This window comes from Nelusetta ayraudi, unplaced genomic scaffold, assembly GCF_046127955.1.
Source record: "Nelusetta ayraudi isolate G7.1 ecotype Tasmania unplaced genomic scaffold, CSIRO-AGI_Nayr_v1 ptg000170l, whole genome shotgun sequence".
In the NCBI taxonomy this organism is placed as follows: domain Eukaryota; kingdom Metazoa; phylum Chordata; class Actinopteri; order Tetraodontiformes; family Monacanthidae; genus Nelusetta; species Nelusetta ayraudi.
This window is the reverse complement of record NW_027466220.1, coordinates 769,501-791,018: the sequence shown is the minus strand read 5'-3', so window position 1 is coordinate 791,018 and position 21,518 is coordinate 769,501. Positions and strand designations below refer to the sequence as shown.

The window sequence follows — 21,518 nt, the reverse complement described above, 5'->3', positions numbered from 1 at the left end:
TGACAGGCGGAGATACTGTCCACTACACTAACGAGGACTTGTGCAGTGTTAGCCGTGCACTCGAACAAAGTGGGAAACCTGAACCTACCAGGTCAAGACCATCCATAATAAAGACATGGAGATGCAACTTTTCTTCACACGTATTGGGAAATGGTAATGGCTCCATTTCAGACTTTTCTGCTATTCTTGTGTGTCTCCCAGGAATAGTCACACCCAGCGCAGTTTCTGTAGTGTAGTGGTTATCACGTTCGCCTCACACGCGAAAGGTCCCCGGTTCGAAACCGGGCAGAAACAACTTTTTGTCTCTCACACACTTGTTTGATTAAAATGCAATCAACGTCACTGAAGTCTCTCCTTTCCAATTACCGTCACCTGGCGAGGAACCAAAAAAAGGTGGTTGGAAGCAAAAAAACATCACACCACTCCCCGTCGGGGAATCGAACCCCGGTCTTCCGCGTGACAGGCGGAGATACTGTCCACTATACTAACGAGGACTTGTGCAGTGCTAGCCCTGCACTCGAACAAGGTGGTAAACCTGAACCTACCAGGTCAAGACCATCCATAATAAAGACATGGAGATGCGACTTTTCTTCACATGTATTGGGAAATGGTAATGGCTCCATTTCAGACTTTTGTGCTATTCTTGTGTGTCTCCCAGGAATAGTCACACCCACCGCAGTTTCTGTAGTGTAGTGGTTATCACGTTCGCCTCACACGCGAAAGGTCCCCGGTTCGAAACCGGGCAGAAACAACTTTTTGTCTCACACAAGCTTGTTTGATCAAATCCAATCAATTTCACTCACGTCTCTTCTTTCCAATTACCGTCACCTGGCGAGGAACCAAAAAAAGGTGGTTGGAAGCAAAAAAACATCACACAACTCCCCGTCGGGGAATCGAACCCCGGTCTTCCGCGTGACAGGCGGAGATACTGTCCACTATACTAACGAGGACTTGTGCAGTGCTGGCTCTATACTCGAACAAGGTGGGATACCTGAACCTACCATGTCAAGACCATCAATAATAAAGACACGGAGATGCGACTTTTCTTCACATGTATTGGCAAGTGGTAATGGCTCCATTTCAGACTTTTGTGCTATTTCTGTGTGTTTCCCTGGAATTCCCACTGCCAGCGCAGTTTCTGTAGTGTAGTGGTTATCACGTTCGCCTAACACACGAAAGGTCCCCGGTTCGAAAACGGGCAGAAACAACTTTTTGTCTCTCACACACTTGTTTGATTAAAATGCAATCAACGTCACTGAAGTCTCTCCTTTCCAATTACCGTCACCTGGCGAGGAACCAAAAAAAGGTGGTTGGCAGCAAAAAAACATCACACCACTCCACGTCGGGGAATCGAACCCCGGTCTTCCGCGTGACAGGCGGAGATACTGTCCACTACACTAACGAGGACTTGTGCAGTGTTAGCCGTGCACTCGAACAAAGTGGGAAACCTGAACCTACCAGGTCAAGACCATCCATAATAAAGACATGGAGATGCGACTTTTCTTCACATGTATTGGGAAATGGTAATGGCTCCATTTCAGACTTTTCTGCTATTCTTGTGTGTCTCCCAGGAATAGTCACACCCAGCGCAGTTTCTGTAGTGTAGTGGTTATCACGTTCGCCTCACACGCGAAAGGTCCCCGGTTCGAAACTGGGCAGAAACAACTTTTTGTCTCTCACACACTTGTTTGATTAAAATGCAATCAACGTCACTGAAGTCTCTCCTTTCCAATTACCGTCACCTGGCGAGGAACCAAAAAAAGGTGGTTGGAAGCAAAAAAACATCACACCACTCCCCGTCGGGGAATCGAACCCCGGTCTTCCGCGTGACAGGCGGAGATACTGTCCACTATACTAACGAGGACTTGTGCAGTGCTAGCCCTGCACTCGAACAAGGTGGGATACCTGAACCTACCAGGTCAAGACCATCCATAATAAAGACATGGAGATGCGACTTTTCTTCACATGTATTGGGAAATGGTAATGGCTCCATTTCAGACTTTTGTGCTATTCTTGTGTGTCTCCCAGGAATAGTCACACCCACCGCAGTTTCTGTAGTGTAGTGGTTATCACGTTCGCCTCACACGCGAAAGGTCCCCGGTTCGAAACCGGGCAGAAACAACTTTTTGTCTCACACAAGCTTGTTTGATCAAATCCAATCAATTTCACTCACGTCTCTTCTTTCCAATTACCGTCACCTGGCGAAGAACCAAAAAAAGGTGGTTGGCAGCAAAAAAACATCACACAACTCCCCGTCGGGGAATCGAACCCCGGTCTTCCGCGTGACAGGCGGAGATACTGTCCACTATACTAACGAGGACTTGTGCAGTGCTGGCTCTATACTCGAACAAGGTGGGATACCTGAACCTACCATCTCAAGACCATCCATAATAAAGACACGGAGATGCGACTTTTCTTCACATGTATTGGCAAGTGGTAATGGCTCCATTTCAGACTTTTGTGCTATTCCTGTGTGTCTCCCTGGAATTCCCACTGCCACCGCAGTTTCTGTAGTGTAGTGGTTATCACGTTCGCCTCACACGCGAAAGGTCCCCGGTTCGAAACCGGGCAGAAACAACTTTTTGTCTCACACAAGCTTGTTTGATCAAATCCAATCAATTTCACTCACGTCTCTTCTTTCCAATTACCGTCACCTGGCGAGGAACCAAAAAAAGGTGGTTGGCAGCAAAAAAACATCACACAACTCCCCGTCGGGGAATCGAACCCCGGTCTTCCGCGTGACAGGCGGAGATACTGTCCACTATACTAACGAGGACTTGTGCAGTGTTGGCTCTATACTCGAACAAGGTGGGATACCTGAACCTACCATGTCAAGACCATCAATAATAAAGACACGGAGATGCGACTTTTCTTCACATGTATTGGCAAGTGGTAATGGCTCCATTTCAGACTTTTGTGCTATTCCTGTGTGTCTCCCTGGAATTCCCACTGCCAGCGCAGTTTCTGTAGTGTAGTGGTTATCACGTTCGCCTCACACGCGAAAGGTCCCCGGTTCGAAACCGGGCAGAAACAACTTTTTGTCTCTCACACACTTGTTTGATTAAAATGCAATCAACTTCGCTGAAGTCTCTTCTTTCTAATTACCGTCACCTGCCGAGGAACCAAAAAAAGGTGGTTGGAAGCAAGAAAATATCACACCACTCCCCGTCAGGGAATCGAACCCCGGTCTTCCGCGTGACAGGCGGAGATACTGTCCACTATACTAACGAGGACTTGTGCAGTGTTGGCTCTATACTCGAACAAGGTGGGATACCTGAACCTACCATGTCAAGACCATCCATAATAAAGACACGGAGATGCGACTTTTCTTCACATGTATTGGCAAGTGGTAATGGCTCCATTTCAGACTTTTGTGCTATTCCTGTGTGTCTCCCTGGAATTCCCACTGCCAGCGCAGTTTCTGTAGTGTAGTGGTTATCACGTTCGCCTAACACGCGAAAGGTCCCCGGTTCGAAACCGGGCAGAAACAACTTTTTGTCTCTCACACACTTGTTTGATTAAAATGCAATCAACGTCACTGAAGTCTCTCCTTTCCAATTATCGTCACCTGGCGAGGAACCAAAAAAAGGTGGTTGGCAGCAAAAAAACATCACACCACTCCCCGTCGGGGAATCGAACCCCGGTCTTCCGCGTGACAGGCGGAGATACTGTCCACTATACTAACGAGGACTTGTGCAGTGTTAGCCGTGCACTCGAACAAAGTGGGAAACCTGAACCTACCAGGTCAAGACCATCCATAATAAAGACATGGAGATGCAACTTTTCTTCACATGTATTGGGAAATGGTAATGGCTCCATTTCAGACTTTTGTGCTATTCTTGTGTGTCTCCCAGGAATAGTCACACCCAGCGCAGGTTCAGTAGTGTAGTGGTTATCACGTTCGCCTCACACGCGAAAGGTCCCCGGTTCGAAACCAGGCAGAAACAACTTTTTGTCTCTCACACACTTGTTTGATTAAAATGCAATCAACTTCGCTGAAGTCTCTTCTTTCTAATTACCGTCACCTGCCGAGGAACCAAAAAAAGGTGGTTGGAAGCAAGAAAATATCACACCACTCCCCGTCGGGGAATCAAACCCCAGTCTTCCGCGTGACAGGCGGAGATACTGTCCACTATACTAACGAGGACTTGTGCAGTGTTAGCCGTGCACTCGAACAAAGTGGGAAACCTGAACCTACCAGGTCAAGACCATCCATAATAAAGACATGGAGATGCGACTTTTCTTCACATGTATTGGGAAATGGTAATGGCTCCATTTCAGACTTTTGTGCTATTCCTGTGTGTCTCCCTGGAATTCCCACTGCCAGCGCAGTTTCTGTAGTGTAGTGGTTATCATGTTCGCCTAACACGCGAAAGGTCCCCGGTTCGAAACCGGGCCGAAACAACTTTTGGTCTCTCACAAGCTTGTTTGATCAAATGCAATAAATGTCACTGAAGTCTCTTCTTTCTAATTACCACCACCTGGCGAGGAACCAAAAAAACGTGGTTGGAAGCAAAAAAACATCACACCACTCCCCGTCGGGGAATCGAACCCTGGTCTTCCACGTGACAGGCGGAGATACTGTCCACTATACTAACGAGGACTTGTGCAGTGTTGGCTCTATACTCGAACAAGGTGGGATACCTGAACCTACCATGTCAAGACCATCAATAATAAAGACACGGAGATGCGACTTTTCTTCACATGTATTGGCAAGTGGTAATGGCTCCATTTCAGACTTTTGTGCTATTCCTGTGTGTCTCCCTGGAATTCCCACTGCCAGCGCAGTTTCTGTAGTGTAGTGGTTATCACGTTCGCCTCACACGCGAAAGGTCCCCGGTTCGAAACCGGGCAGAAACAACTTTTTGTCTCTCACACACTTGTTTGATTAAAATGCAATCAACGTCACTGAAGTCTCTCCTTTCCAATTACCGTCACCTGGCGAGGAACCAAAAAAAGGTGGTTGGCAGCAAAAAAACATCACACCACTCCCCGTCGGGGAATCGAACCCCGGTCTTCCGCGTGACAGGCGGAGATACTGTCCACTATACTAACGAGGACTTGTGCAGTGTTAGCCGTGCACTCGAACAAAGTGGGAAACCTGAACCTACCAGGTCAAGACCATCCATAATAAAGACATGGAGATGCAAATTTTCTTCACATGTATTGGGAAATGGTAATGGCTCCATTTCAGACTTTTGTGCTATTCTTGTGTGTCTCCCTGGAATAGTCAGACCCAGCGCAGTTTCTGTAGTGTAGTGGTTATCACGTTCGCCTCACACGCGAAAGGTCCCCGGTTCGAAACTGGGCAGAAACAACTTTTTGTCTCACACAAGCTTGTTTGATCAAATCCAATCAATTTCACTCACGTCTCTTCTTTCCAATTACTGTCACCTGGCGAGGAAACAAAAAAAGGTGGTTGGCAGCAAAAAAACATCACACCACTCCCCGTCGGGGAATCGAACCCCGGTCTTCCGCGTGACAGGCAGAGATACTGTCCACTATACTAACGAGGACTTGTGCAGTGTTGGCTCTATACTCGAACAAGGTGGGATACCTGAACCTACCATGTCAAGACCATCAATAATAAAGACACGGAGATGCGACTTTTCTTCACATGTATTGGCAAGTGGTAATGGCTCCATTTCAGACTTTTGTGCTATTCCTGTGTGTCTCCCTGGAATTACCACTGCCAGCGCAGTTTCTGTAGTGTAGTGGTTATCACGTTCGCCTCACACGCGAAAGGTCCCCAGTTCGAAACCGGGCAGAAACAACTTTTGGTCTCTCACAAGCTTGTTTGATCAAATGCAATAAATGTCACTGAAGTCTCTTCTTTCTAATTACCACCACCTGGCGAGGAACCAAAAAAACGTGGTTGGAAGCAAAAAAACATCACACCACTCCCCGTCGGGGAATCGAACCCCGGTCTTCCGCGTGACAGGCGGAGATACTGTCCACTATACTAACGAGGACTTGTGCAGTGTTGGCCGTGCACTCGAACAAAGTGGGAAACCTGAACCTACCAGGTCAAGACCATCCATAATAAAGACACGAAGATGCGACTTTTCTTCACATGTATTGGCAAGTGGTAATGGCTCCATTTCAGACTTTTGTGCTATTCCTGTGTGTCTCCCTGGAATTCCCACTGCCAGCGCAGTTTCTGTAGTGTAGTGGTTATCACGTTCGCCTCACACGCGAAAGGTCCCCGGTTCGAAACCGGGCAGAAACAACTTTTTGTCTCTCACACACTTGTTTGATTAAAATGCAATCAACGCCACTGAAGTCTCTCCTTTCCAATTATCGTCACCTGGCGAGGAACCAAAAAAAGGTGGTTGGCAGCAAAAAAACATCACACCACTCCCCGTCGGGGAATCGAACCCCAGTCTTCCGCGTGACAGGCGGAGATACTGTCCACTATACTAACGAGGACTTGTGCAGTGTTAGCCGTGCACTCGAAGAAAGTGGGAAACCTGAACCTACCAGGTCAAGACCATCCATAATAAAGACATGGAGATGCGACTTTTCTTCACATGTATTGGGAAATGGTAATGGCTCCATTTCAGACTTTTGTGCTATTTCTGTGTGTCTCCCAGGAATAGTCACACCCACCGCAATTTCTGTAGTGTAGTGGTTATCACGTTCGCCTCACACGTGAAAGGTCCCCGGTTTGAAACCGGGCAGAAACAACTTTTTTTCTCACACAAGCTTGTTTGATCAAATCCAATCAATTTCACTCACGTCTCTTCTTTCCAATTACCGTCACCTGGCGAGGAACCAAAAAAAGGTGGTTGGCAGCAAAAAAACATCACACAACTCCCCGTCGGGGAATCGAACCCCGGTCTTCCGCGTGACAGGCGGAGATACTGTCCACTATACTAACGAGGACTTGTGCAGTGTTGGCTCTATACTCGAACAAGGTGGGATACCTGAACCTACCATGTCAAGACCATCAATAATAAAGACACGGAGATGCGACTTTTCTTCACATGTATTGGCAAGTGGTAATGGCTCCATTTCAGACTTTTGTGCTATTCCTGTGTGTCTCCCTGGAATTCCCACTGCCAGCGCAGTTTCTGTAGTGTAGTGGTTATCACGTTCGCCTCACACGCGAAAGGTCCCCGGTTCGAAACCGGGCAGAAACAACTTTTTGTCTCTCACACACTTGTTTGATTAAAATGCAATCAACTTCGCTGAAGTCTCTTCTTTCTAATTACCGTCACCTGCCGAGGAACCAAAAAAAGGTGGTTGGAAGCAAGAAAATATCACACCACTCCCCGTCAGGGAATCGAACCCCGGTCTTCCGCGTGACAGGCGGAGATACTGTCCACTATACTAACGAGGACTTGTGCAGTGTTGGCTCTATACTCGAACAAGGTGGGATACCTGAACCTACCATGTCAAGACCATCCATAATAAAGACACGGAGATGCGACTTTTCTTCACATGTATTGGCAAGTGGTAATGGCTCCATTTCAGACTTTTGTGCTATTCCTGTGTGTCTCCCTGGAATTCCCACTGCCAGCGCAGTTTCTGTAGTGTAGTGGTTATCACGTTCGCCTAACACGCGAAAGGTCCCCGGTTCGAAACCGGGCAGAAACAACTTTTTGTCTCTCACACACTTGTTTGATTAAAATGCAATCAACGTCACTGAAGTCTCTCCTTTCCAATTATCGTCACCTGGCGAGGAACCAAAAAAAGGTGGTTGGCAGCAAAAAAACATCACACCACTCCCCGTCGGGGAATCGAACCCCGGTCTTCCGCGTGACAGGCGGAGATACTGTCCACTATACTAACGAGGACTTGTGCAGTGTTAGCCGTGCACTCGAAGAAAGTGGGAAACCTGAACCTACCAGGTCAAGACCATCCATAATAAAGACATGGAGATGCGACTTTTCTTCACATGTATTGGGAAATGGTAATGGCTCCATTTCAGACTTTTGTGCTATTTCTGTGTGTCTCCCAGGAATAGTCACACCCACCGCAGTTTCTGTAGTGTAGTGGTTATCACGTTCGCCTCACACGCGAAAGGTCCCCGGTTCGAAACCGGGCAGAAACAACTTTTTGTCTCACACAAGCTTGTTTGATCAAATCCAATCAATTTCACTCACGTCTCTTCTTTCCAATTACCGTCACCTGGCGAGGAACCAAAAAAAGGTGGTTGGAAGCAAAAAAACATTACACCACTCCCCGTCGGGGAATCGAACCCCGGTCTTCCGCGTGACAGGCGGAGATACTGTCCACTATACTAACGAGGACTTGTGCAGTGCTAGCCCTGCACTCGAACAAGGTGGTAAACCTGAACCTACCAGGTCAAGACCATCCATAATAAAGACACGGAGATGTGACGTTTCTTCACATGCATTGGCAAGTGGTAATGGCTCCATTTCAGACTTTTGTGCTATTCTTGTGTGTCTCCCAGGAGTAATCATTGCCAGCGCAGTTTCTGTAGTGTAGTGGTTATCACGTTCGCCTCACACGCGAAAGGTCCCCGGTTCGAAACCGGGCAGAAACAACTTTTGGTCTCTCACAAGCTTGTTTGATCAAATGCAATCAATGTCACTGAAGTCTCTTCTTTCTAATGACCACCACCACCTGGCGAGGAACAAAAAAAGGGTGGTTGGCAGCAAAAAAACATCACACCACTCCCCGTCGGGGAATCGAACCCCGGTCTTCCGCGTGACAGGCGGAGATACTGTCCACTATACTAACGAGGACTTGTGCAGTGTTGGCTCTATACTCGAACAAGGTGGGACACCTGAACCTACCATGTCAAGACCATCAATAATAAAGACACGGAGATGCGACTTTTCTTCACATGTATTGGCAAGTGGTAATGGCTCCATTTCAGACTTTTGTGCTATTCTTGTGTGTCTCCCAGGAATAGTCACACCCAGCGCAGTTTCTGTAGTGTAGTGGTTATCACGTTCGCCTAACACGCGAAAGGTCCCCGGTTCGAAACCGGGCAGAAACAACTTTTTGTCTCTCACAAGCTTGTTTGATCAAATCCATTCAATGTCAATGACCTCTCTTTTTTCTAAGTACCGTCACCTGCCGAGGAACCAAAAAAAGGTGGTTGGCAGCAAAAAAACATCACACCACTCCCCGTCAGGGAATCGAACCCCGGTCTTCCGCGTGACAGGCGGAGATACTGTCCACTATACTAACGAGGACTTGTGCAGTGCTAGCCCTGCACTCGAACAAAGTGGGAAACCTGAACCTACCAGGTCAAGACCATCCATAATAAAGACATGGAGATGCGACTTTTCTTCACATGTATTGGGAAATGGTAATGGCTCCATTTCAGACTTTTGTGCTATTCTTGTGTGTCTCCCAGGAATAGTCACACCCAGCGCAGTTTCTGTAGTGTAGTGGTTATCACGTTCGCCTCACAGGCGAAAGGTCCCCGGTTCGAAACCGGGCAGAAACAACTTTTTGTCTCACACAAGCTTGTTTGATCAAATCCAATCAATTTCACTCACGTCTCTTCTTTCCAATTACCGTCACCTGGCGAGGAACCAAAAAAAGGTGGTTGGCAGCAAAAAAACATCACACCAGTGCCCGTCGGGGAATCGAACCCCGGTCTTCCGCGTGACAGGCGGAGATACTGTCCACTATACTAACGAGGACTTGTGCAGTACTGGCTCTATACTCGAACAAGGTGGGATACCTGAACCTACCATGTCAAGACCATCAATAATGAAGACACGGAGATGCGACTTTTCTTCACATGTATTGGCAAGTGGTAATGGCTCCATTTCAGACTTTTGTGCTATTTCTGTGTGTCTCCCTGGAATTCCCACTGCCAGCGCAGTTTCTGTAGTGTAGTGGTTATCACGTTCGCCTCACACGCGAAAGGTCCCCGGTTCGAAACCGGGCAGAAACAACTTTTTGTCTCTCACACACTTGTTTGATTAAAATGCAATCAACTTCGCTGAAGTCTCTTCTTTCTAATTACCGTCACCTGCCGAGGAACCAAAAAAAGGTGGTTGGAAGCAAGAAAATATCACACCACTCCCCGTCAGGGAATCGAACCCCGGTCTTCCGCGTGACAGGCGGAGATACTGTCCACTATACTAACGAGGACTTGTGCAGTGCTAGCCCTGCACTCGAACAAAGTGGTAAACCTGAACCTACCAGGTCAAGACCATCCATAATAAAGACATGGAGATGCGACTTTTCTTCACATGTATTGGGAAATGGTAATGGCTCCATTTCAGACTTTTGTGCTATTCTTGTGTGTCTCCCAGGAATAGTCACACCCAGCGCAGTTTCTGTAGTGTAGTGGTTATCACGTTCGCCTCACACGCGAAAGGTCCCCGGTTCGAAACCGGGCAGAAACAACTTTTTGTCTCTCACAAGCTTGTTTGATCAAATCCATTCAATGTCAATGACCTCTCTTTTTTCTAAGTACCGTCACCTGCCGAGGAACCAAAAAAAGGTGGTTGGCAGCAAAAAAACATCACACCACTCCCCGTCGGGGAATCGAACCCCGGTCTTCCGCGTGACAGGCGGAGATACTGTCCACTATACTAACGAGGACTTGTGCAGTGTTGGCTCTATACTCGAACAAGGTGGGATACCTGAACCTACCATGTCAAGACCATCAATAATAAAGACACGGAGATGCGACTTTTCTTCACATGTATTGGCAAGTGGTAATGGCTCCATTTCAGACTTTTGTGCTATTCCTGTGTGTCTCCCTGGAATTCCCACTGCCAGCGCAGTTTCTGTAGTGTAGTGGTTATCACGTTCGCCTCACACGCGAAAGGTCCCCGGTTCGAAACCGGGCAGAAACAACTTTTTGTCTCTCACACACTTGTTTGATTAAAATGCAATCAACTTCGCTGAAGTCTCTTCTTTCTAATTACCGTCACCTGCCGAGGAACCAAAAAAAGGTGGTTGGCAGCAAAAAAACATCACACCACTCCCCGTCAGGGAATCGAACCCCGGTCTTCCGCGTGACAGGCGGAGATACTGTCCACTATACTAACGAGGACCCGTGCAGTGTTAGCCCTGCACTCGAACAAAGTGGTAAACCTGAACCTACCAGGTCAAGACCATCCATAATAAAGACATGGAGATGCAACTTTTCTTCACATGTATTGGGAAATGGTAATGGCTCCATTTCAGACTTTTGTGCTATTCTTGTGTGTCTCCCAGGAATAGTCACACCCAGCGCAGTTTCTGTAGTGTAGTGCTTATCACGTTCGCCTCACACGCGAAAGGTCCCCGGTTCGAAACCGGGCAGAAACAACTTTTTGTCTCTCACAAGCTTGTTTGATCAAATCCATTCAATGTCAATGACCTCTCTTTTTTCTAAGTACCGTCACCTGCCGAGGAACCAAAAAAAGGTGGTTGGCAGCAAAAAAACATCACACCACTCCCCGTCGGGGAATCGAACCCCGGTCTTCCGCGTGACAGGCGGAGATACTGTCCACTATACTAACGAGGACTTGTGCAGTGTTGGCTCTATACTCGAACAAGGTGGGATACCTGAACCTACCAGGTCAAGACCATCCATAATAAAGACATGGAGATGTGACTTTTCTTCACATGCATTGGCAAGTGGAAATGGCTCCATTTCAGACTTTTGTGCTATTTCTGTGTGTCTCCCAGGAATAGTGACACCCAGCGCAGTTTCTGTAGTGTAGTGGTTATCACGTTCGCCTCACACGCGAAAGGTCCCCGGTTCGAAACCGGGCAGAAACAACCTTTTGTCTCTCACACACTTGTTTGATTAAAATGCAATCAACTTCGCTGAAGTCTCTCCTTTTTAATTACTATCACCTGCCGAGGAAAGAAAAAAAGGTGGTTGGATGCAAGAAAAATTTACACCACTCCCCGTCAGGGAATCAAACCCCGGTCTTCCACGTGACAGGCGGAGATACTTTCCACTATACTAACGAGGACTTGTGCAGTGCTAGCCCTGCACTCGAACAAGGTGGGATACCTGAACCTACCAGGTCAAGACCATCCATAATAAAGACATGGAGATGTGACGTTTCTTCACATGCATTGGCAAGTGGTAATGGCTCCATTTCAGACTTTTGTGCTATTCTTGTGTGTCTCCCAGGAGTAGTCATTGCCAGCGCAGTTTCTGTAGTGTAGTGGTTATCACGTTCGCCTCACACGCGAAAGGTCCCCGGTTCGAAACCGGGCAGAAACAACTTTTTGTCTCACACAAGCTTGTTTGATCAAATGCAATCAATGTCACTGAAGTCTCTTCTTTCTAATTACCATCACCTGGCGAGGAACCAAAAAAATGTGGTTGGCAGCAAAAAAACATCACACCACTCCCCGTCGGGGAATCGAACCCCGGTCTTCCACGTGACAGGCGGAGATACTGTCCACTATACTAACAAGGACTTGTGCAGTCTTAGCCCTGCACTCGAACAAAGTGGGATACCTGAACCTACCAGGTCAAGACCATCCATAATAAAGACATGGAGATGCGACTTTTCTTCACATGTATTGGCAAGTGGTAATGGCTCCATTTCAGACTTTTGTGCTATTCTTGTGTGTCTCCCAGGAGTAGTCATTGCCAGCGCAGTTTCTGTAGTGTAGTGGTTATCACGTTCGCCTCACACGCGAAAGGTCCCCGGTTCGAAACCGGGCAGAAACAACTTTTTGTCTCACACAAGCTTGTTTGATCAAATGCAATCAATGTCACTGAAGTCTCTTCTTTCTAATTACCATCACCTGGCGAGGAACCAAAAAAATGTGGTTGGCAGCAAAAAAACATCACACCACTCCCCGTCGGGGAATCGAACCCCGGTCTTCCACGTGACAGGCGGAGATACTGTCCACTATACTAACAAGGACTTGTGCAGTCTTAGCCCTGCACTCGAACAAGGTGGGATACCTGAACCTACCAGGTCAAGACCATCCATAATAAAGACATGGAGATGCGACTTTCCTTGATATGAATTGGCAAGTGGTAATGGCTTAATTTTCAGTCTTTTGTACTCTTCTTGTGTGTCTCCCAGGAACAGTCACTGCCAGCGTAGTTTCTGTAGTGTAGTGGTTATCACGTTCGCCTTACGCGCGAAAGGCCCCCGGTTCGAAACCAGGCAGAAATAACTTTTTGCCTCTCACGCACTTGTCTGATTGAAATGCAATCAATGTCACTGATGTCTCTCCTTTTTAATTACCATCACTTGCCGAGGAAATGAAAAAAAAAAAGGTGGTTGGCAGCAAAGCATTAAACCTGCTTCCAGACAAGGTGGTAAAACTAAAGCTCATAATTAACAGAATGAAAGAAATTCTAAACTGCAAAGATAATTTCTATAGATATGCATATGTGTATGGGCGTGGCAAGGGAGGTGCGGGACATGCGTTTGTGTACGCTCGTTTCCACGATGATCGGAATGTACAGAGGAATTGTGTGTGGATTTGTGCATTCACAATATTTTCAATATCTAAATTTTTTTAGACGAACAGTTTTCCGGATTTGAACGTACGTCAGGTTTTCAGTATGAAATCCATGCACGTTTTTGTACGTGTGGCCCCTGATCTCACAAACTTGTTTGATCGAATCCAATGAATGTCACTGACATCCCTTCAACACTATTACCATCACCTGGCAAGGGGGGAAAAAAGCGGTTGAGCAACTACCTACATGTATGCCTCCCATTTACGTGTGATCTTACTTTTATTCATTCCTGTTGAAAGCCGAGGGATGTTTAACAGGAGCTTTTTTTCCCCCCAATCTATTTTATCAATCTGATAGATATACCACTCATCACCACAATATCCATTAATTAATTAATTTATTTTTTTGTGGTGTAGTTGTTATCCATTTCTAACTGGTTCTTATCATGCATCCATGTATTGATTTATCCAATTCAAAAGATTGTGTCAATATGAAAGAAAAGAAAAAACACAACATCTCCAGGGTCACGACATACCATATTATTACACTTCACTTGAAACTAGTCAATAACTCGCACGGCAGCTCAGACTTCAACACTGACATCTCGGTCTAAATGATATAGGAAACGTTTTTGCTGGTGTGCCTATTTACCTGCTAACCGCATGCAGCCTCAACTTCCTCATATTTCTACTGCCTCCATGGCTTGCTAGCTAACGCGGTAGTTTAAAGAAAAATCTGTCAAGCGTCCGTATAAAAAAGTGTAGTTCCGGTTAGCTTTTTTTTTCTCCGGCGTAAACTTTTAAATATTTCACTCTCTTTAGTGAATCATTGTTTTTAATTTATTTTTTTTTAAAGTAGGCGAGTTAAATGATTACTGAATAATTAAAACTACCTCAACTAAAATTCAACAATAATAAGTTATGTTTTTTTTGTTTTTTGTTTTTTTGTCGATTCGTACATTTTCGTAGCATCCGCATAAGTATACAAATGTATGATCACAAATGAAGTCTCTACTTCTGACAATAAATGTTTGTACCGTTTCCTGTCTGTGATTTCCTTTCTTATTTCATTCATAGTCTTCGTGATGGTCACATTATTTTTACGTCTATTTTTACAAGACAAAATACGACTACTTCCGGTGTGTTTTGTTTACAGCCGTAATTTCCTGCAACTTTAGCAGCCAGAGTGGCGCCGTAAAGCTAGCTAACGTCGGCTATGAGGGGGCCATCGGACACCACTGTTTCAACTCTATTTTTATTCCAGAAAACGACAGTTTCTAAATTCAAACCAGTCCTTGATGTGCACACTTCGTCTGCGTAGTGACATCGAGTGGATGGTGAGCAACCGTTACCGACGTCATTTTATAAAGAACTTCGTTTAACAGTAACTCGACCGTCAACGTTGCACAGTCTCTAGTTTGGCTCTCTGACAGTCAACCATACTGAACTAAACCGTTTAGGGAATGTTAAGGCAACAAAACAATTTATTGGATATACATGCAGTCAGTCTCATGGCCGTAACATTCGGTGCGGCACACCTGGCTAATGTTTTCTTCCCCACATGGCAGCAGCCACTGCCTCAATCTCTTTTATCCCTCCCTACAAACGCCTAGTTCAACGGCGTTCTACTTCAATTATTGTTTGAGCTGGTTCGTTATGATGAATGCAACATGTTTGGTTGTTGTTGTTGTTTTTTTACACTGCAGTGTTGCCACATTGTGTGTGTTGTTGGCTGGTTGAGCTGTGCGAAACGACGAAAAGACTGAGCCATCGTAATTTAAACCTCCGTGTTGTTCTGTTCCATGAAAAGTTCTCCTTGCACAGATCTCATCGCCGTTCGATGTGGTAACGCGCAACAACGCCGCCTGGATTTATTTCCATTAGCACGTATTTAAAAAAGAAAGAAGAAGAAGAAGAGGAGGAGGGGGAAGAAAGGAAGGAAGGACGGAAGGAAAGAAAGAAAGAAAACGCAAACGCCAGCGATGTCTTTGACAAACACGCCTACCAGCAACGATGCTTGCCTGAGCATCGTGCACAGCCTGATGTGTCACCGTCAGGGCGGCGAGAGCGAGGCGTTCGCCAAGCGGGCCATCGAGAGCCTGGTGAAGAAGCTGAAAGAGAAGAAGGACGAGCTGGACTCCCTCATCACAGCCATCACCACCAACGGAGCCCACCCCAGCAAGTGTGTGACCATTCAGAGGACGCTGGACGGGCGGCTGCAGGTAGGTTTTCTTCCGTACCACTGGTCAAACGAAATAAAGAGAAGATTGTTTTTATTTTTTTCATTTATTATTTTTTTTTACATCTAGCTGCTGTTGGATATTGTAGATTATAAATGCATCCCGTTTTTTGATGGTTAAAAAGAAGAAGAGCTCAATTGGAATTAACTGACTGGGGTACCTTTACAAGAAGACACACAGCAAAATGTACTGGTATTTTCTTAATGTTGGATTGACCTCTTTTTCTCTCTCTCTCTTTTTCTGTCTAATATCATGAAATCTTCTAAAAAAAAAATTAAAAAAAACAACCATGAGGTTGTCCTTTTAGAAAATGTCATGCATGGTTGAGCCTGGATTATGTTGAGTATCCCAAAAAAAAAAAAAAGAACTTGTATGTGAAATCCCATTTAAGGAAGGCATAATGCTAGAACGATTGTGACGGCAGCACTACACTGAAGAGCTATATGTACTGTACCTTTTAGCGTTTCTATAGCTACAAATGTCAAACACTCCAGCGACGGACGGTTGTTAGCTTTCCGGTAATTGACTTAACGCTTTGTTTGAACCCGACTGTCGGGATAATGTAATTAATGCTCGTCTTCCTGTGTTCATCCTGTGTATCGTTGCCAGGTTGCCGGGCGTAAAGGCTTCCCCCATGTTGTCTACGCCCGCTTGTGGCGCTGGCCCGACCTGCATAAGAATGAGCTGAAGCACGTCAAGTACTGCCAGTATGCGTTCGACCTCAAGGCTGATAACGTGTGTATCAACCCTTACCACTATGAGAGGGTCGTGTCTCCGGCTATAGGTAAGTGTTGGGCAGACGTTTTTCAACTCAGATTTTTATTTTTTTTTTTCAAAAACCACAAAAACAGCACATTAGCTGCCTAAACCAACTGTAGTTTTTAGCGTCCTAACAACAGATGGTTGTGGAAACGACAAACTCATCAATTTACCCTTCCCTTTTCTCCTCAGACTTGTCAGGCCTGACACTGACCACCTCTGCATCCAGCTTAGGGCTGATGGTGAAGGACGAGTACGACTTTGATGGACCGCAGAGTCTCCCCTCCATCGAGGGTGGCCACTGCATCCAGACCATCCAGCATCCACCCGCCAGTCACCCCAACGCCTCTGAGCCATTTGCACCGTCGAGCCTGCTCCCACCGACTGAGGCCTCCGCCTCGGCCTCATCTTCATCCTTTGCCATGGCTGCTGGATCTGGCAGTAAGACGTTCTATTCAGAAAGTTCCCATGTGATGCAAGATCCACTTCAGCAATGTTATCTGGGAAAAGTCTGTGTCTCTTGCCGGTCAATGGACTCCCCAGGGATAAATAAAGATCTTGTGCCATTCGGAAGCTATTTTCTTATGCTGAATTGGACTGCACTTTTATAGCGCTTTTTCCAGCACCCAAAAGCACTTTACAAACTCTCATTCACCCTTTCACAAACACATTCATACACCAATGGGTGGCTGCTGCCATGCAAGGTGCTGCCTAGCCCCATTGGGAGCAATTTAGGGTTAATAAGTGTCTTGCCCAAGGACACAACGACGGACTAGGATGGAGTAGGATTTGAACCGCCAACCTTTTCGGTCATTGGACAACCCGCTCTACCTCCTGAGCAACAGTCGCCCTTATGCTTCCTTATCCTTATGCTTATTTTGCTTGCTCCACTCGCCAGAAAGTGTGTTGCACCTTCTGAAAAGATTGTTCTGGAAATCTGTCCATTGTGATGTCAGAAGGGGTGCTGACATCTTGTTTTGATCAGTGGCTGAGTGTCCACCCTGAGACGGGGATTTTCTTGGCTAAATTCCCGGCTCAGTCATATGTTATCACGGTTCTCACGAGACCCATAGCCTTATTTTTGGCTGCAAACAGGATGCTAAAATAATCTGTTGTCTAGAGATCTATTTCATTTCTTGAATAAGTATTGTGTATAAATGTCTATAAAATGTATCTGAGAAAGGGGATAATATGTGACATGGCACAAGCTAGCATTCTTTATGTAACCGACTCAGTGTTTTCTTTTTAATCAATCTCTGCTGCTGCCTCAAGGCATGTGGCAGACAGTCGTCTTCTAATTAAGATCATTCATGGATGCATCACATTTGCTCTCTTTTTTTTTTTTTTTTCTTTTTTTTCTCTCCCTCAGGTGCCAGTTCAACCTGGTCTAGAAGCAGCAGCAGCTTCACCCCCACCATACCCCACCACACCAATGGTCACCTACAGCATCACCCTGCGATGCCAAATCACGGCCATTACTGTGAGAAGCCACTATTACTGATCTCTTTTTAGTCTTGCTTTGCTCATGTACAGTAAAGGTCTGATTTTTCACAAGAGGTTCCTGAGTTTGATTGGCTCATGAACTTTTTCATGGGTGATTTAAACTCAACCTGACAGTCAAAGTCGGTTTACGAAGAAAACCTCCAGTTTGTGTTTAATTGTTTGCAAATGAACTTGACGCTTTCTTTGCACTCAGGGCCGGTGCATAATGAGCTCGCCTTTCAGCCTCCGATATCCAATCATCCAGGTAAGAACAAGAGGAATTTCATGTGTGTGATACATCAACGCTGTTCCTTCCTAACACTACATTGATGTTGTGAAACCCTTTTTCGTTCCGTTTTGTTTGTTTTCTTTGGTTTATTTTTTTAAAAGAAATATTTTTTGGTTCATTTATTTTCCCTCTCAGTCTTAGTTTATGTTACTTTACATTCTGTTTATATATAGATGTATATATTTATTTTTATATGTATATTATACAAGTATGTTCATTCTTATTAGATATATTACTTTGATTACACTGATGTATGGTTATTTTTGACGCACTGGTACTCATTATTTAGTCACTTTATTAACCCCCCCACCCCCCCTTTTTTCTTTTTTTTTTTTTGCTTTAATGTTATATATATGTTGATTTATAATCATCCTTGTGGGGCTGACAGTGTGGGTAGTGGGAGGGTGGGTTTGTTCGGGATTTATTTCACAGCTGTTACTCTCATTTTCAGACTGTTTTGTATAATATAACTGCTAAAATGCTGCAATAAAATATATATATAAAAGAAAAAGCTGTTCCTTCCTCTTGTGATGTGCTGCATGTTTCTATTCCAGCTCCTGATTACTGGTGTTCCATCGCCTACTTTGAGATGGATGTCCAGGTGGGGGAGACGTTTAAGGTGCCATCCTCCTGCCCCATTGTGACTGTGGACGGATACGTCGACCCGTCTGGAGGGGACCGGTTCTGTCTGGGCCAGCTGAGCAACGTGCATCGCACGGAGGCCATCGAGAGAGCGCGGTGCGTGCGTGAGCCAGTCAGCCTCGCTCTTGTGCGCGTCCTCTTAAAATACACGCCGTGTTTTCAGTGACGCTAACATTCCATACCTCTCCCCTCCCCTCCCCCAGACTTCACATCGGCAAAGGCGTTCAGCTGGAGTGTAAGGGCGAGGGCGACGTGTGGGTGCGATGCCTCAGTGACCACGCTGTGTTTGTCCAGAGTTACTACCTGGACAGAGAGGCAGGCCGAGCCCCGGGAGACGCTGTTCACAAAATCTACCCCAGCGCTTACATCAAGGTGCCGTGGGGCGAATAAAGAGGAAATCCCCCCCCCCCAGTGAACCTCCGGAAACATCGCTAGCGCTGCTAAAGAGCAAAGAAACGCACCAGTAAAAGTCTCATGTCCGCTTTCAGGTGTTTGACCTCCGCCAGTGCCACAGACAGATGCAACAGCAGGCGGCCACGGCTCAGGCAGCAGCTGCAGCCCAGGCAGCTGCCGTGGCTGGAAACATCCCAGGTCCTGGATCAGTTGGAGGCATCGCTCCCGCCATCAGTAGGATGATTTTTTTGCTGATTTTGCCTGGCGCACAGAGAAACGGTGTCATGTAGAGGAGACCTGGCAGCGGGTCAAAACTATCTTTAGAGCTGCTGATGTGATTATTACACGAGGACACCCTCGGTTGGATTTTTTTTTTTTTTAAAGTAACTAATTAGAACAATATATGATAGAGCAACACAGGGTCCCACTGGATGGTAAATGTGTGATTGTTTGATAATGAGGTCGTTTGCAAGTGCTTTCTTACACATTTCCTAAGGATTTATCATGAGACGAGTACTCTCACAAGTTTAAATGATAATCCCGCACCCAGGTGAGCGTGCAGTGAAGGTGCAGACTTCTGTTCAGCTTGATTCTATCCGCTTTAATTGCCTTCATGTCTCAGTTTTCCTCACCTTGATGACACTTCCCCCCCCGCCCCCCTTCCTCCCCTCCCCCGCAGGCCTCTCGGCGGCAGCCGGTATCGGTGTGGACGACCTCCGCAGGCTCTGCATTCTCAGGATGAGCTTCGTCAAGGGCTGGGGTCCCGACTACCCCCGGCAGAGCATCAAGGAGACCCCCTGCTGGATCGAGATCCATCTGCACAGGGCGCTACAGTTACTGGACGAGGTTCTGCACACCATGCCCATCGCCGACCCACAGCCCCTGGATTGAGGCTTCTTCTGGAACACGCCACACACGCAGGATGTTGTTTCTCAGTCGGCTGCCCTGGACACAAAGGGGCCCAGACAGCTGTGACTCTGAAGACCACACCAACAAAAGGTGTGTTCTGGCCTTATTCTTTTTTTTCCCCCCTCCCCCTCGTCCCCTCCAATCAAACAACCCGAACGACAATCAAACGGGCCGACGTATCGGAGGTGAATTTCGCACCGTTCTTTCGTGGATCCCTCACTTGTGCAGTAGGCCGGGATGAACTGCAGTGCAAGAAAAAGAGCTACTGAACAACACCAGCTGCACGGCCGCAGAACCACTCACCTGGGACAGCGAGCCGTTTTGTGTCAAACTGAAAACTAACGTTGGTTCATCAGGTCTGACCGCCCTTCAGCCCAGGATCATCCAGCGGAGGTCAACAACATCTCAGAGAATTTCATTCTCTCCTTCTGAACTTGAACAAGGTCACGCTCGTGGATCAGCCGTGGTCAGGTCAGGTGTTGTCGAATTGAACTCTATGCAACGTCGACACCCAGAGGAACATTGAAACCTTCTGTCCCAGCTACACTCGAGGAGTTTCTGCGTGCAGGTTTGAGTGACTCCCAAGTATTCTCTGCATTTCCAGAACTCTTTATATATACACTTACACAAGGAGGCAGCTGGTCCAAGACCTGAAATCAGGGTTCTTTAAGGTAAACCCATGTACCCGTTCATCATAGAAGAACTTTTAAGTAAAACTAAAACAAAAATCAATTTACCAATGCTTTCTACCGACGTGTCTATGGCCCGTCAACGAACTCCCCACAAATTGGGGACAATTTCATCCTTAACCGTTTGGGTTTTTTTATTTGCTTGCTCCAATTTTCAGAATATGTGCACACAGAGTTCTGAAAATCAGCACTTTGTGACATCACAAAGGTCAGTTATACCTCATTTATGTCTCAATAGGCTCTGGGATGACTAACAGATCTGAAGATGGCTCTAATATGGGACCTTTAAGACAACAGCTTTCATATCTTACCACCGTCATACGGGTGTTTTCCCCAAGTCTTCACTTGCGCTCTGAATCATTGTACTGAAATGCAGTATTATGACCTGCAACCTTCTACTCAGTCCAGGTATGTTGAGTTTAATAAACCTAAATGCAGTTTCACAGCAATATTGACGGTGTTTGATCATTATTTGGTTGTGGGATGAATGCAAAAGACTCCGTTACACAGGAAAACCTGAGGATAAGAAAAAGCAGCCCCGTGTTCTAAAGTGTTGTTTTTCACCGGCATATTGTGCCACTGTTTGTGAAAGTGGCACTTTAAGGACAGACAAAGGCGAGGAAATCTGCAATAAATCCCATAAAGACCTATAGGTTATCTGTTGAATACTATCATTAAAAAATGGAAAACTTTAAAATTAAACAGGTTTACTGATTTTTTTTTTTTTTTTAAATGCTGCACCAC

At 46.1% G+C, this 21,518-nt stretch overlaps 1 protein-coding gene and 46 non-coding genes across 48 annotated transcripts; 30 read left to right on the top strand and 17 right to left on the bottom strand.

Annotated features, from left to right (window-relative positions):
- The first annotated feature begins 221 nt into the window (after positions 1–221).
- On the top strand, positions 222–294 carry trnav-cac (transfer RNA valine (anticodon CAC)). The gene has a single exon. It is a non-coding gene; the product is annotated as a tRNA-Val (tRNA).
- Positions 295–422: 128 nt separating this feature from the next.
- On the bottom strand, positions 423–494 carry trnad-guc (transfer RNA aspartic acid (anticodon GUC)). Its single transcript has one exon. It is a non-coding gene; the product is annotated as a tRNA-Asp (tRNA).
- A 184-nt stretch (positions 495–678) lies between these two features.
- trnav-cac (transfer RNA valine (anticodon CAC)) lies at positions 679–751 on the top strand. Its single transcript has one exon. It is a non-coding gene; the product is annotated as a tRNA-Val (tRNA).
- Positions 752–878: 127 nt separating this feature from the next.
- trnad-guc (transfer RNA aspartic acid (anticodon GUC)) lies at positions 879–950 on the bottom strand. Its single transcript has one exon. It is a non-coding gene; the product is annotated as a tRNA-Asp (tRNA).
- Positions 951–1,134: 184 nt separating this feature from the next.
- On the top strand, positions 1,135–1,207 carry trnav-aac (transfer RNA valine (anticodon AAC)). The gene has a single exon. It is a non-coding gene; the product is annotated as a tRNA-Val (tRNA).
- Positions 1,208–1,591: 384 nt separating this feature from the next.
- On the top strand, positions 1,592–1,664 carry trnav-cac (transfer RNA valine (anticodon CAC)). Its single transcript has one exon. It is a non-coding gene; the product is annotated as a tRNA-Val (tRNA).
- A 128-nt stretch (positions 1,665–1,792) lies between these two features.
- Positions 1,793–1,864, bottom strand: trnad-guc (transfer RNA aspartic acid (anticodon GUC)). Its single transcript has one exon. It is a non-coding gene; the product is annotated as a tRNA-Asp (tRNA).
- Positions 1,865–2,048: 184 nt separating this feature from the next.
- trnav-cac (transfer RNA valine (anticodon CAC)) lies at positions 2,049–2,121 on the top strand. The gene has a single exon. It is a non-coding gene; the product is annotated as a tRNA-Val (tRNA).
- A 127-nt stretch (positions 2,122–2,248) lies between these two features.
- On the bottom strand, positions 2,249–2,320 carry trnad-guc (transfer RNA aspartic acid (anticodon GUC)). Its single transcript has one exon. It is a non-coding gene; the product is annotated as a tRNA-Asp (tRNA).
- A 184-nt stretch (positions 2,321–2,504) lies between these two features.
- trnav-cac (transfer RNA valine (anticodon CAC)) lies at positions 2,505–2,577 on the top strand. The gene has a single exon. It is a non-coding gene; the product is annotated as a tRNA-Val (tRNA).
- Positions 2,578–2,704: 127 nt separating this feature from the next.
- Positions 2,705–2,776, bottom strand: trnad-guc (transfer RNA aspartic acid (anticodon GUC)). The gene has a single exon. It is a non-coding gene; the product is annotated as a tRNA-Asp (tRNA).
- A 184-nt stretch (positions 2,777–2,960) lies between these two features.
- On the top strand, positions 2,961–3,033 carry trnav-cac (transfer RNA valine (anticodon CAC)). Its single transcript has one exon. It is a non-coding gene; the product is annotated as a tRNA-Val (tRNA).
- Positions 3,034–3,161: 128 nt separating this feature from the next.
- trnad-guc (transfer RNA aspartic acid (anticodon GUC)) lies at positions 3,162–3,233 on the bottom strand. Its single transcript has one exon. It is a non-coding gene; the product is annotated as a tRNA-Asp (tRNA).
- Positions 3,234–3,417: 184 nt separating this feature from the next.
- trnav-aac (transfer RNA valine (anticodon AAC)) lies at positions 3,418–3,490 on the top strand. Its single transcript has one exon. It is a non-coding gene; the product is annotated as a tRNA-Val (tRNA).
- Positions 3,491–3,618: 128 nt separating this feature from the next.
- Positions 3,619–3,690, bottom strand: trnad-guc (transfer RNA aspartic acid (anticodon GUC)). Its single transcript has one exon. It is a non-coding gene; the product is annotated as a tRNA-Asp (tRNA).
- Positions 3,691–3,875: 185 nt separating this feature from the next.
- On the top strand, positions 3,876–3,947 carry trnav-cac (transfer RNA valine (anticodon CAC)). The gene has a single exon. It is a non-coding gene; the product is annotated as a tRNA-Val (tRNA).
- A 384-nt stretch (positions 3,948–4,331) lies between these two features.
- On the top strand, positions 4,332–4,404 carry trnav-aac (transfer RNA valine (anticodon AAC)). Its single transcript has one exon. It is a non-coding gene; the product is annotated as a tRNA-Val (tRNA).
- A 383-nt stretch (positions 4,405–4,787) lies between these two features.
- On the top strand, positions 4,788–4,860 carry trnav-cac (transfer RNA valine (anticodon CAC)). Its single transcript has one exon. It is a non-coding gene; the product is annotated as a tRNA-Val (tRNA).
- Positions 4,861–4,988: 128 nt separating this feature from the next.
- Positions 4,989–5,060, bottom strand: trnad-guc (transfer RNA aspartic acid (anticodon GUC)). Its single transcript has one exon. It is a non-coding gene; the product is annotated as a tRNA-Asp (tRNA).
- A 184-nt stretch (positions 5,061–5,244) lies between these two features.
- trnav-cac (transfer RNA valine (anticodon CAC)) lies at positions 5,245–5,317 on the top strand. The gene has a single exon. It is a non-coding gene; the product is annotated as a tRNA-Val (tRNA).
- A 383-nt stretch (positions 5,318–5,700) lies between these two features.
- Positions 5,701–5,773, top strand: trnav-cac (transfer RNA valine (anticodon CAC)). The gene has a single exon. It is a non-coding gene; the product is annotated as a tRNA-Val (tRNA).
- Positions 5,774–5,900: 127 nt separating this feature from the next.
- On the bottom strand, positions 5,901–5,972 carry trnad-guc (transfer RNA aspartic acid (anticodon GUC)). Its single transcript has one exon. It is a non-coding gene; the product is annotated as a tRNA-Asp (tRNA).
- Positions 5,973–6,156: 184 nt separating this feature from the next.
- trnav-cac (transfer RNA valine (anticodon CAC)) lies at positions 6,157–6,229 on the top strand. The gene has a single exon. It is a non-coding gene; the product is annotated as a tRNA-Val (tRNA).
- Positions 6,230–6,613: 384 nt separating this feature from the next.
- trnav-cac (transfer RNA valine (anticodon CAC)) lies at positions 6,614–6,686 on the top strand. Its single transcript has one exon. It is a non-coding gene; the product is annotated as a tRNA-Val (tRNA).
- Positions 6,687–6,813: 127 nt separating this feature from the next.
- Positions 6,814–6,885, bottom strand: trnad-guc (transfer RNA aspartic acid (anticodon GUC)). Its single transcript has one exon. It is a non-coding gene; the product is annotated as a tRNA-Asp (tRNA).
- A 184-nt stretch (positions 6,886–7,069) lies between these two features.
- On the top strand, positions 7,070–7,142 carry trnav-cac (transfer RNA valine (anticodon CAC)). The gene has a single exon. It is a non-coding gene; the product is annotated as a tRNA-Val (tRNA).
- Positions 7,143–7,270: 128 nt separating this feature from the next.
- Positions 7,271–7,342, bottom strand: trnad-guc (transfer RNA aspartic acid (anticodon GUC)). The gene has a single exon. It is a non-coding gene; the product is annotated as a tRNA-Asp (tRNA).
- A 184-nt stretch (positions 7,343–7,526) lies between these two features.
- trnav-aac (transfer RNA valine (anticodon AAC)) lies at positions 7,527–7,599 on the top strand. Its single transcript has one exon. It is a non-coding gene; the product is annotated as a tRNA-Val (tRNA).
- Positions 7,600–7,727: 128 nt separating this feature from the next.
- Positions 7,728–7,799, bottom strand: trnad-guc (transfer RNA aspartic acid (anticodon GUC)). The gene has a single exon. It is a non-coding gene; the product is annotated as a tRNA-Asp (tRNA).
- A 184-nt stretch (positions 7,800–7,983) lies between these two features.
- Positions 7,984–8,056, top strand: trnav-cac (transfer RNA valine (anticodon CAC)). The gene has a single exon. It is a non-coding gene; the product is annotated as a tRNA-Val (tRNA).
- Positions 8,057–8,183: 127 nt separating this feature from the next.
- trnad-guc (transfer RNA aspartic acid (anticodon GUC)) lies at positions 8,184–8,255 on the bottom strand. The gene has a single exon. It is a non-coding gene; the product is annotated as a tRNA-Asp (tRNA).
- Positions 8,256–8,439: 184 nt separating this feature from the next.
- On the top strand, positions 8,440–8,512 carry trnav-cac (transfer RNA valine (anticodon CAC)). The gene has a single exon. It is a non-coding gene; the product is annotated as a tRNA-Val (tRNA).
- Positions 8,513–8,642: 130 nt separating this feature from the next.
- trnad-guc (transfer RNA aspartic acid (anticodon GUC)) lies at positions 8,643–8,714 on the bottom strand. The gene has a single exon. It is a non-coding gene; the product is annotated as a tRNA-Asp (tRNA).
- Positions 8,715–8,898: 184 nt separating this feature from the next.
- Positions 8,899–8,971, top strand: trnav-aac (transfer RNA valine (anticodon AAC)). Its single transcript has one exon. It is a non-coding gene; the product is annotated as a tRNA-Val (tRNA).
- A 127-nt stretch (positions 8,972–9,098) lies between these two features.
- trnad-guc (transfer RNA aspartic acid (anticodon GUC)) lies at positions 9,099–9,170 on the bottom strand. Its single transcript has one exon. It is a non-coding gene; the product is annotated as a tRNA-Asp (tRNA).
- A 184-nt stretch (positions 9,171–9,354) lies between these two features.
- On the top strand, positions 9,355–9,427 carry trnav-cac (transfer RNA valine (anticodon CAC)). Its single transcript has one exon. It is a non-coding gene; the product is annotated as a tRNA-Val (tRNA).
- Positions 9,428–9,810: 383 nt separating this feature from the next.
- On the top strand, positions 9,811–9,883 carry trnav-cac (transfer RNA valine (anticodon CAC)). The gene has a single exon. It is a non-coding gene; the product is annotated as a tRNA-Val (tRNA).
- A 384-nt stretch (positions 9,884–10,267) lies between these two features.
- On the top strand, positions 10,268–10,340 carry trnav-cac (transfer RNA valine (anticodon CAC)). Its single transcript has one exon. It is a non-coding gene; the product is annotated as a tRNA-Val (tRNA).
- Positions 10,341–10,467: 127 nt separating this feature from the next.
- trnad-guc (transfer RNA aspartic acid (anticodon GUC)) lies at positions 10,468–10,539 on the bottom strand. The gene has a single exon. It is a non-coding gene; the product is annotated as a tRNA-Asp (tRNA).
- A 184-nt stretch (positions 10,540–10,723) lies between these two features.
- trnav-cac (transfer RNA valine (anticodon CAC)) lies at positions 10,724–10,796 on the top strand. The gene has a single exon. It is a non-coding gene; the product is annotated as a tRNA-Val (tRNA).
- A 384-nt stretch (positions 10,797–11,180) lies between these two features.
- On the top strand, positions 11,181–11,253 carry trnav-cac (transfer RNA valine (anticodon CAC)). Its single transcript has one exon. It is a non-coding gene; the product is annotated as a tRNA-Val (tRNA).
- Positions 11,254–11,380: 127 nt separating this feature from the next.
- On the bottom strand, positions 11,381–11,452 carry trnad-guc (transfer RNA aspartic acid (anticodon GUC)). The gene has a single exon. It is a non-coding gene; the product is annotated as a tRNA-Asp (tRNA).
- Positions 11,453–11,636: 184 nt separating this feature from the next.
- On the top strand, positions 11,637–11,709 carry trnav-cac (transfer RNA valine (anticodon CAC)). The gene has a single exon. It is a non-coding gene; the product is annotated as a tRNA-Val (tRNA).
- A 384-nt stretch (positions 11,710–12,093) lies between these two features.
- On the top strand, positions 12,094–12,166 carry trnav-cac (transfer RNA valine (anticodon CAC)). Its single transcript has one exon. It is a non-coding gene; the product is annotated as a tRNA-Val (tRNA).
- Positions 12,167–12,549: 383 nt separating this feature from the next.
- Positions 12,550–12,622, top strand: trnav-cac (transfer RNA valine (anticodon CAC)). The gene has a single exon. It is a non-coding gene; the product is annotated as a tRNA-Val (tRNA).
- A 384-nt stretch (positions 12,623–13,006) lies between these two features.
- On the top strand, positions 13,007–13,079 carry trnav-uac (transfer RNA valine (anticodon UAC)). Its single transcript has one exon. It is a non-coding gene; the product is annotated as a tRNA-Val (tRNA).
- Positions 13,080–14,544: 1,465 nt separating this feature from the next.
- LOC142880695 (mothers against decapentaplegic homolog 4-like) lies at positions 14,545–21,223 on the top strand. 2 transcript variants are annotated; one of them, XM_076014685.1, is made up of 10 exons: positions 14,545–14,708; positions 15,196–15,593; positions 16,221–16,395; positions 16,563–16,811; positions 17,740–17,850; positions 18,067–18,117; positions 18,696–18,879; positions 18,987–19,155; positions 19,272–19,410; positions 19,856–21,223. In XM_076014685.1, exons 2-10 carry the CDS (start codon positions 15,354–15,356, stop codon positions 20,065–20,067), a joined length of 1,530 nt encoding a protein of 509 aa, XP_075870800.1. In that variant the 5' UTR covers positions 14,545–14,708; positions 15,196–15,353; the 3' UTR covers positions 20,068–21,223. The 2 variants fall into 2 exon arrangements, with proteins under 2 accessions (XP_075870800.1, XP_075870799.1); XM_076014684.1 differs by having other exon boundaries at positions 15,182–15,593.
- Positions 21,224–21,518: the final 295 nt, after the last annotated feature.

Coding starts and splice junctions, on each gene's coding strand:
- LOC142880695 (XM_076014685.1), top strand. CDS start 15,354: ATGTCTTTGACAAACACGCCTACCAGCAACGATGCTTGCCTGAGCATC. Junction 17,851..18,066: donor GCCAAATCACGGCCATTACT/GTGAGAAGCCAC, acceptor CTTTGCACTCAG/GGCCGGTGCATAATGAGCTC. Junction 19,411..19,855: donor AGGCATCGCTCCCGCCATCA/GTAGGATGATTT, acceptor CCTCCCCCGCAG/GCCTCTCGGCGGCAGCCGGT.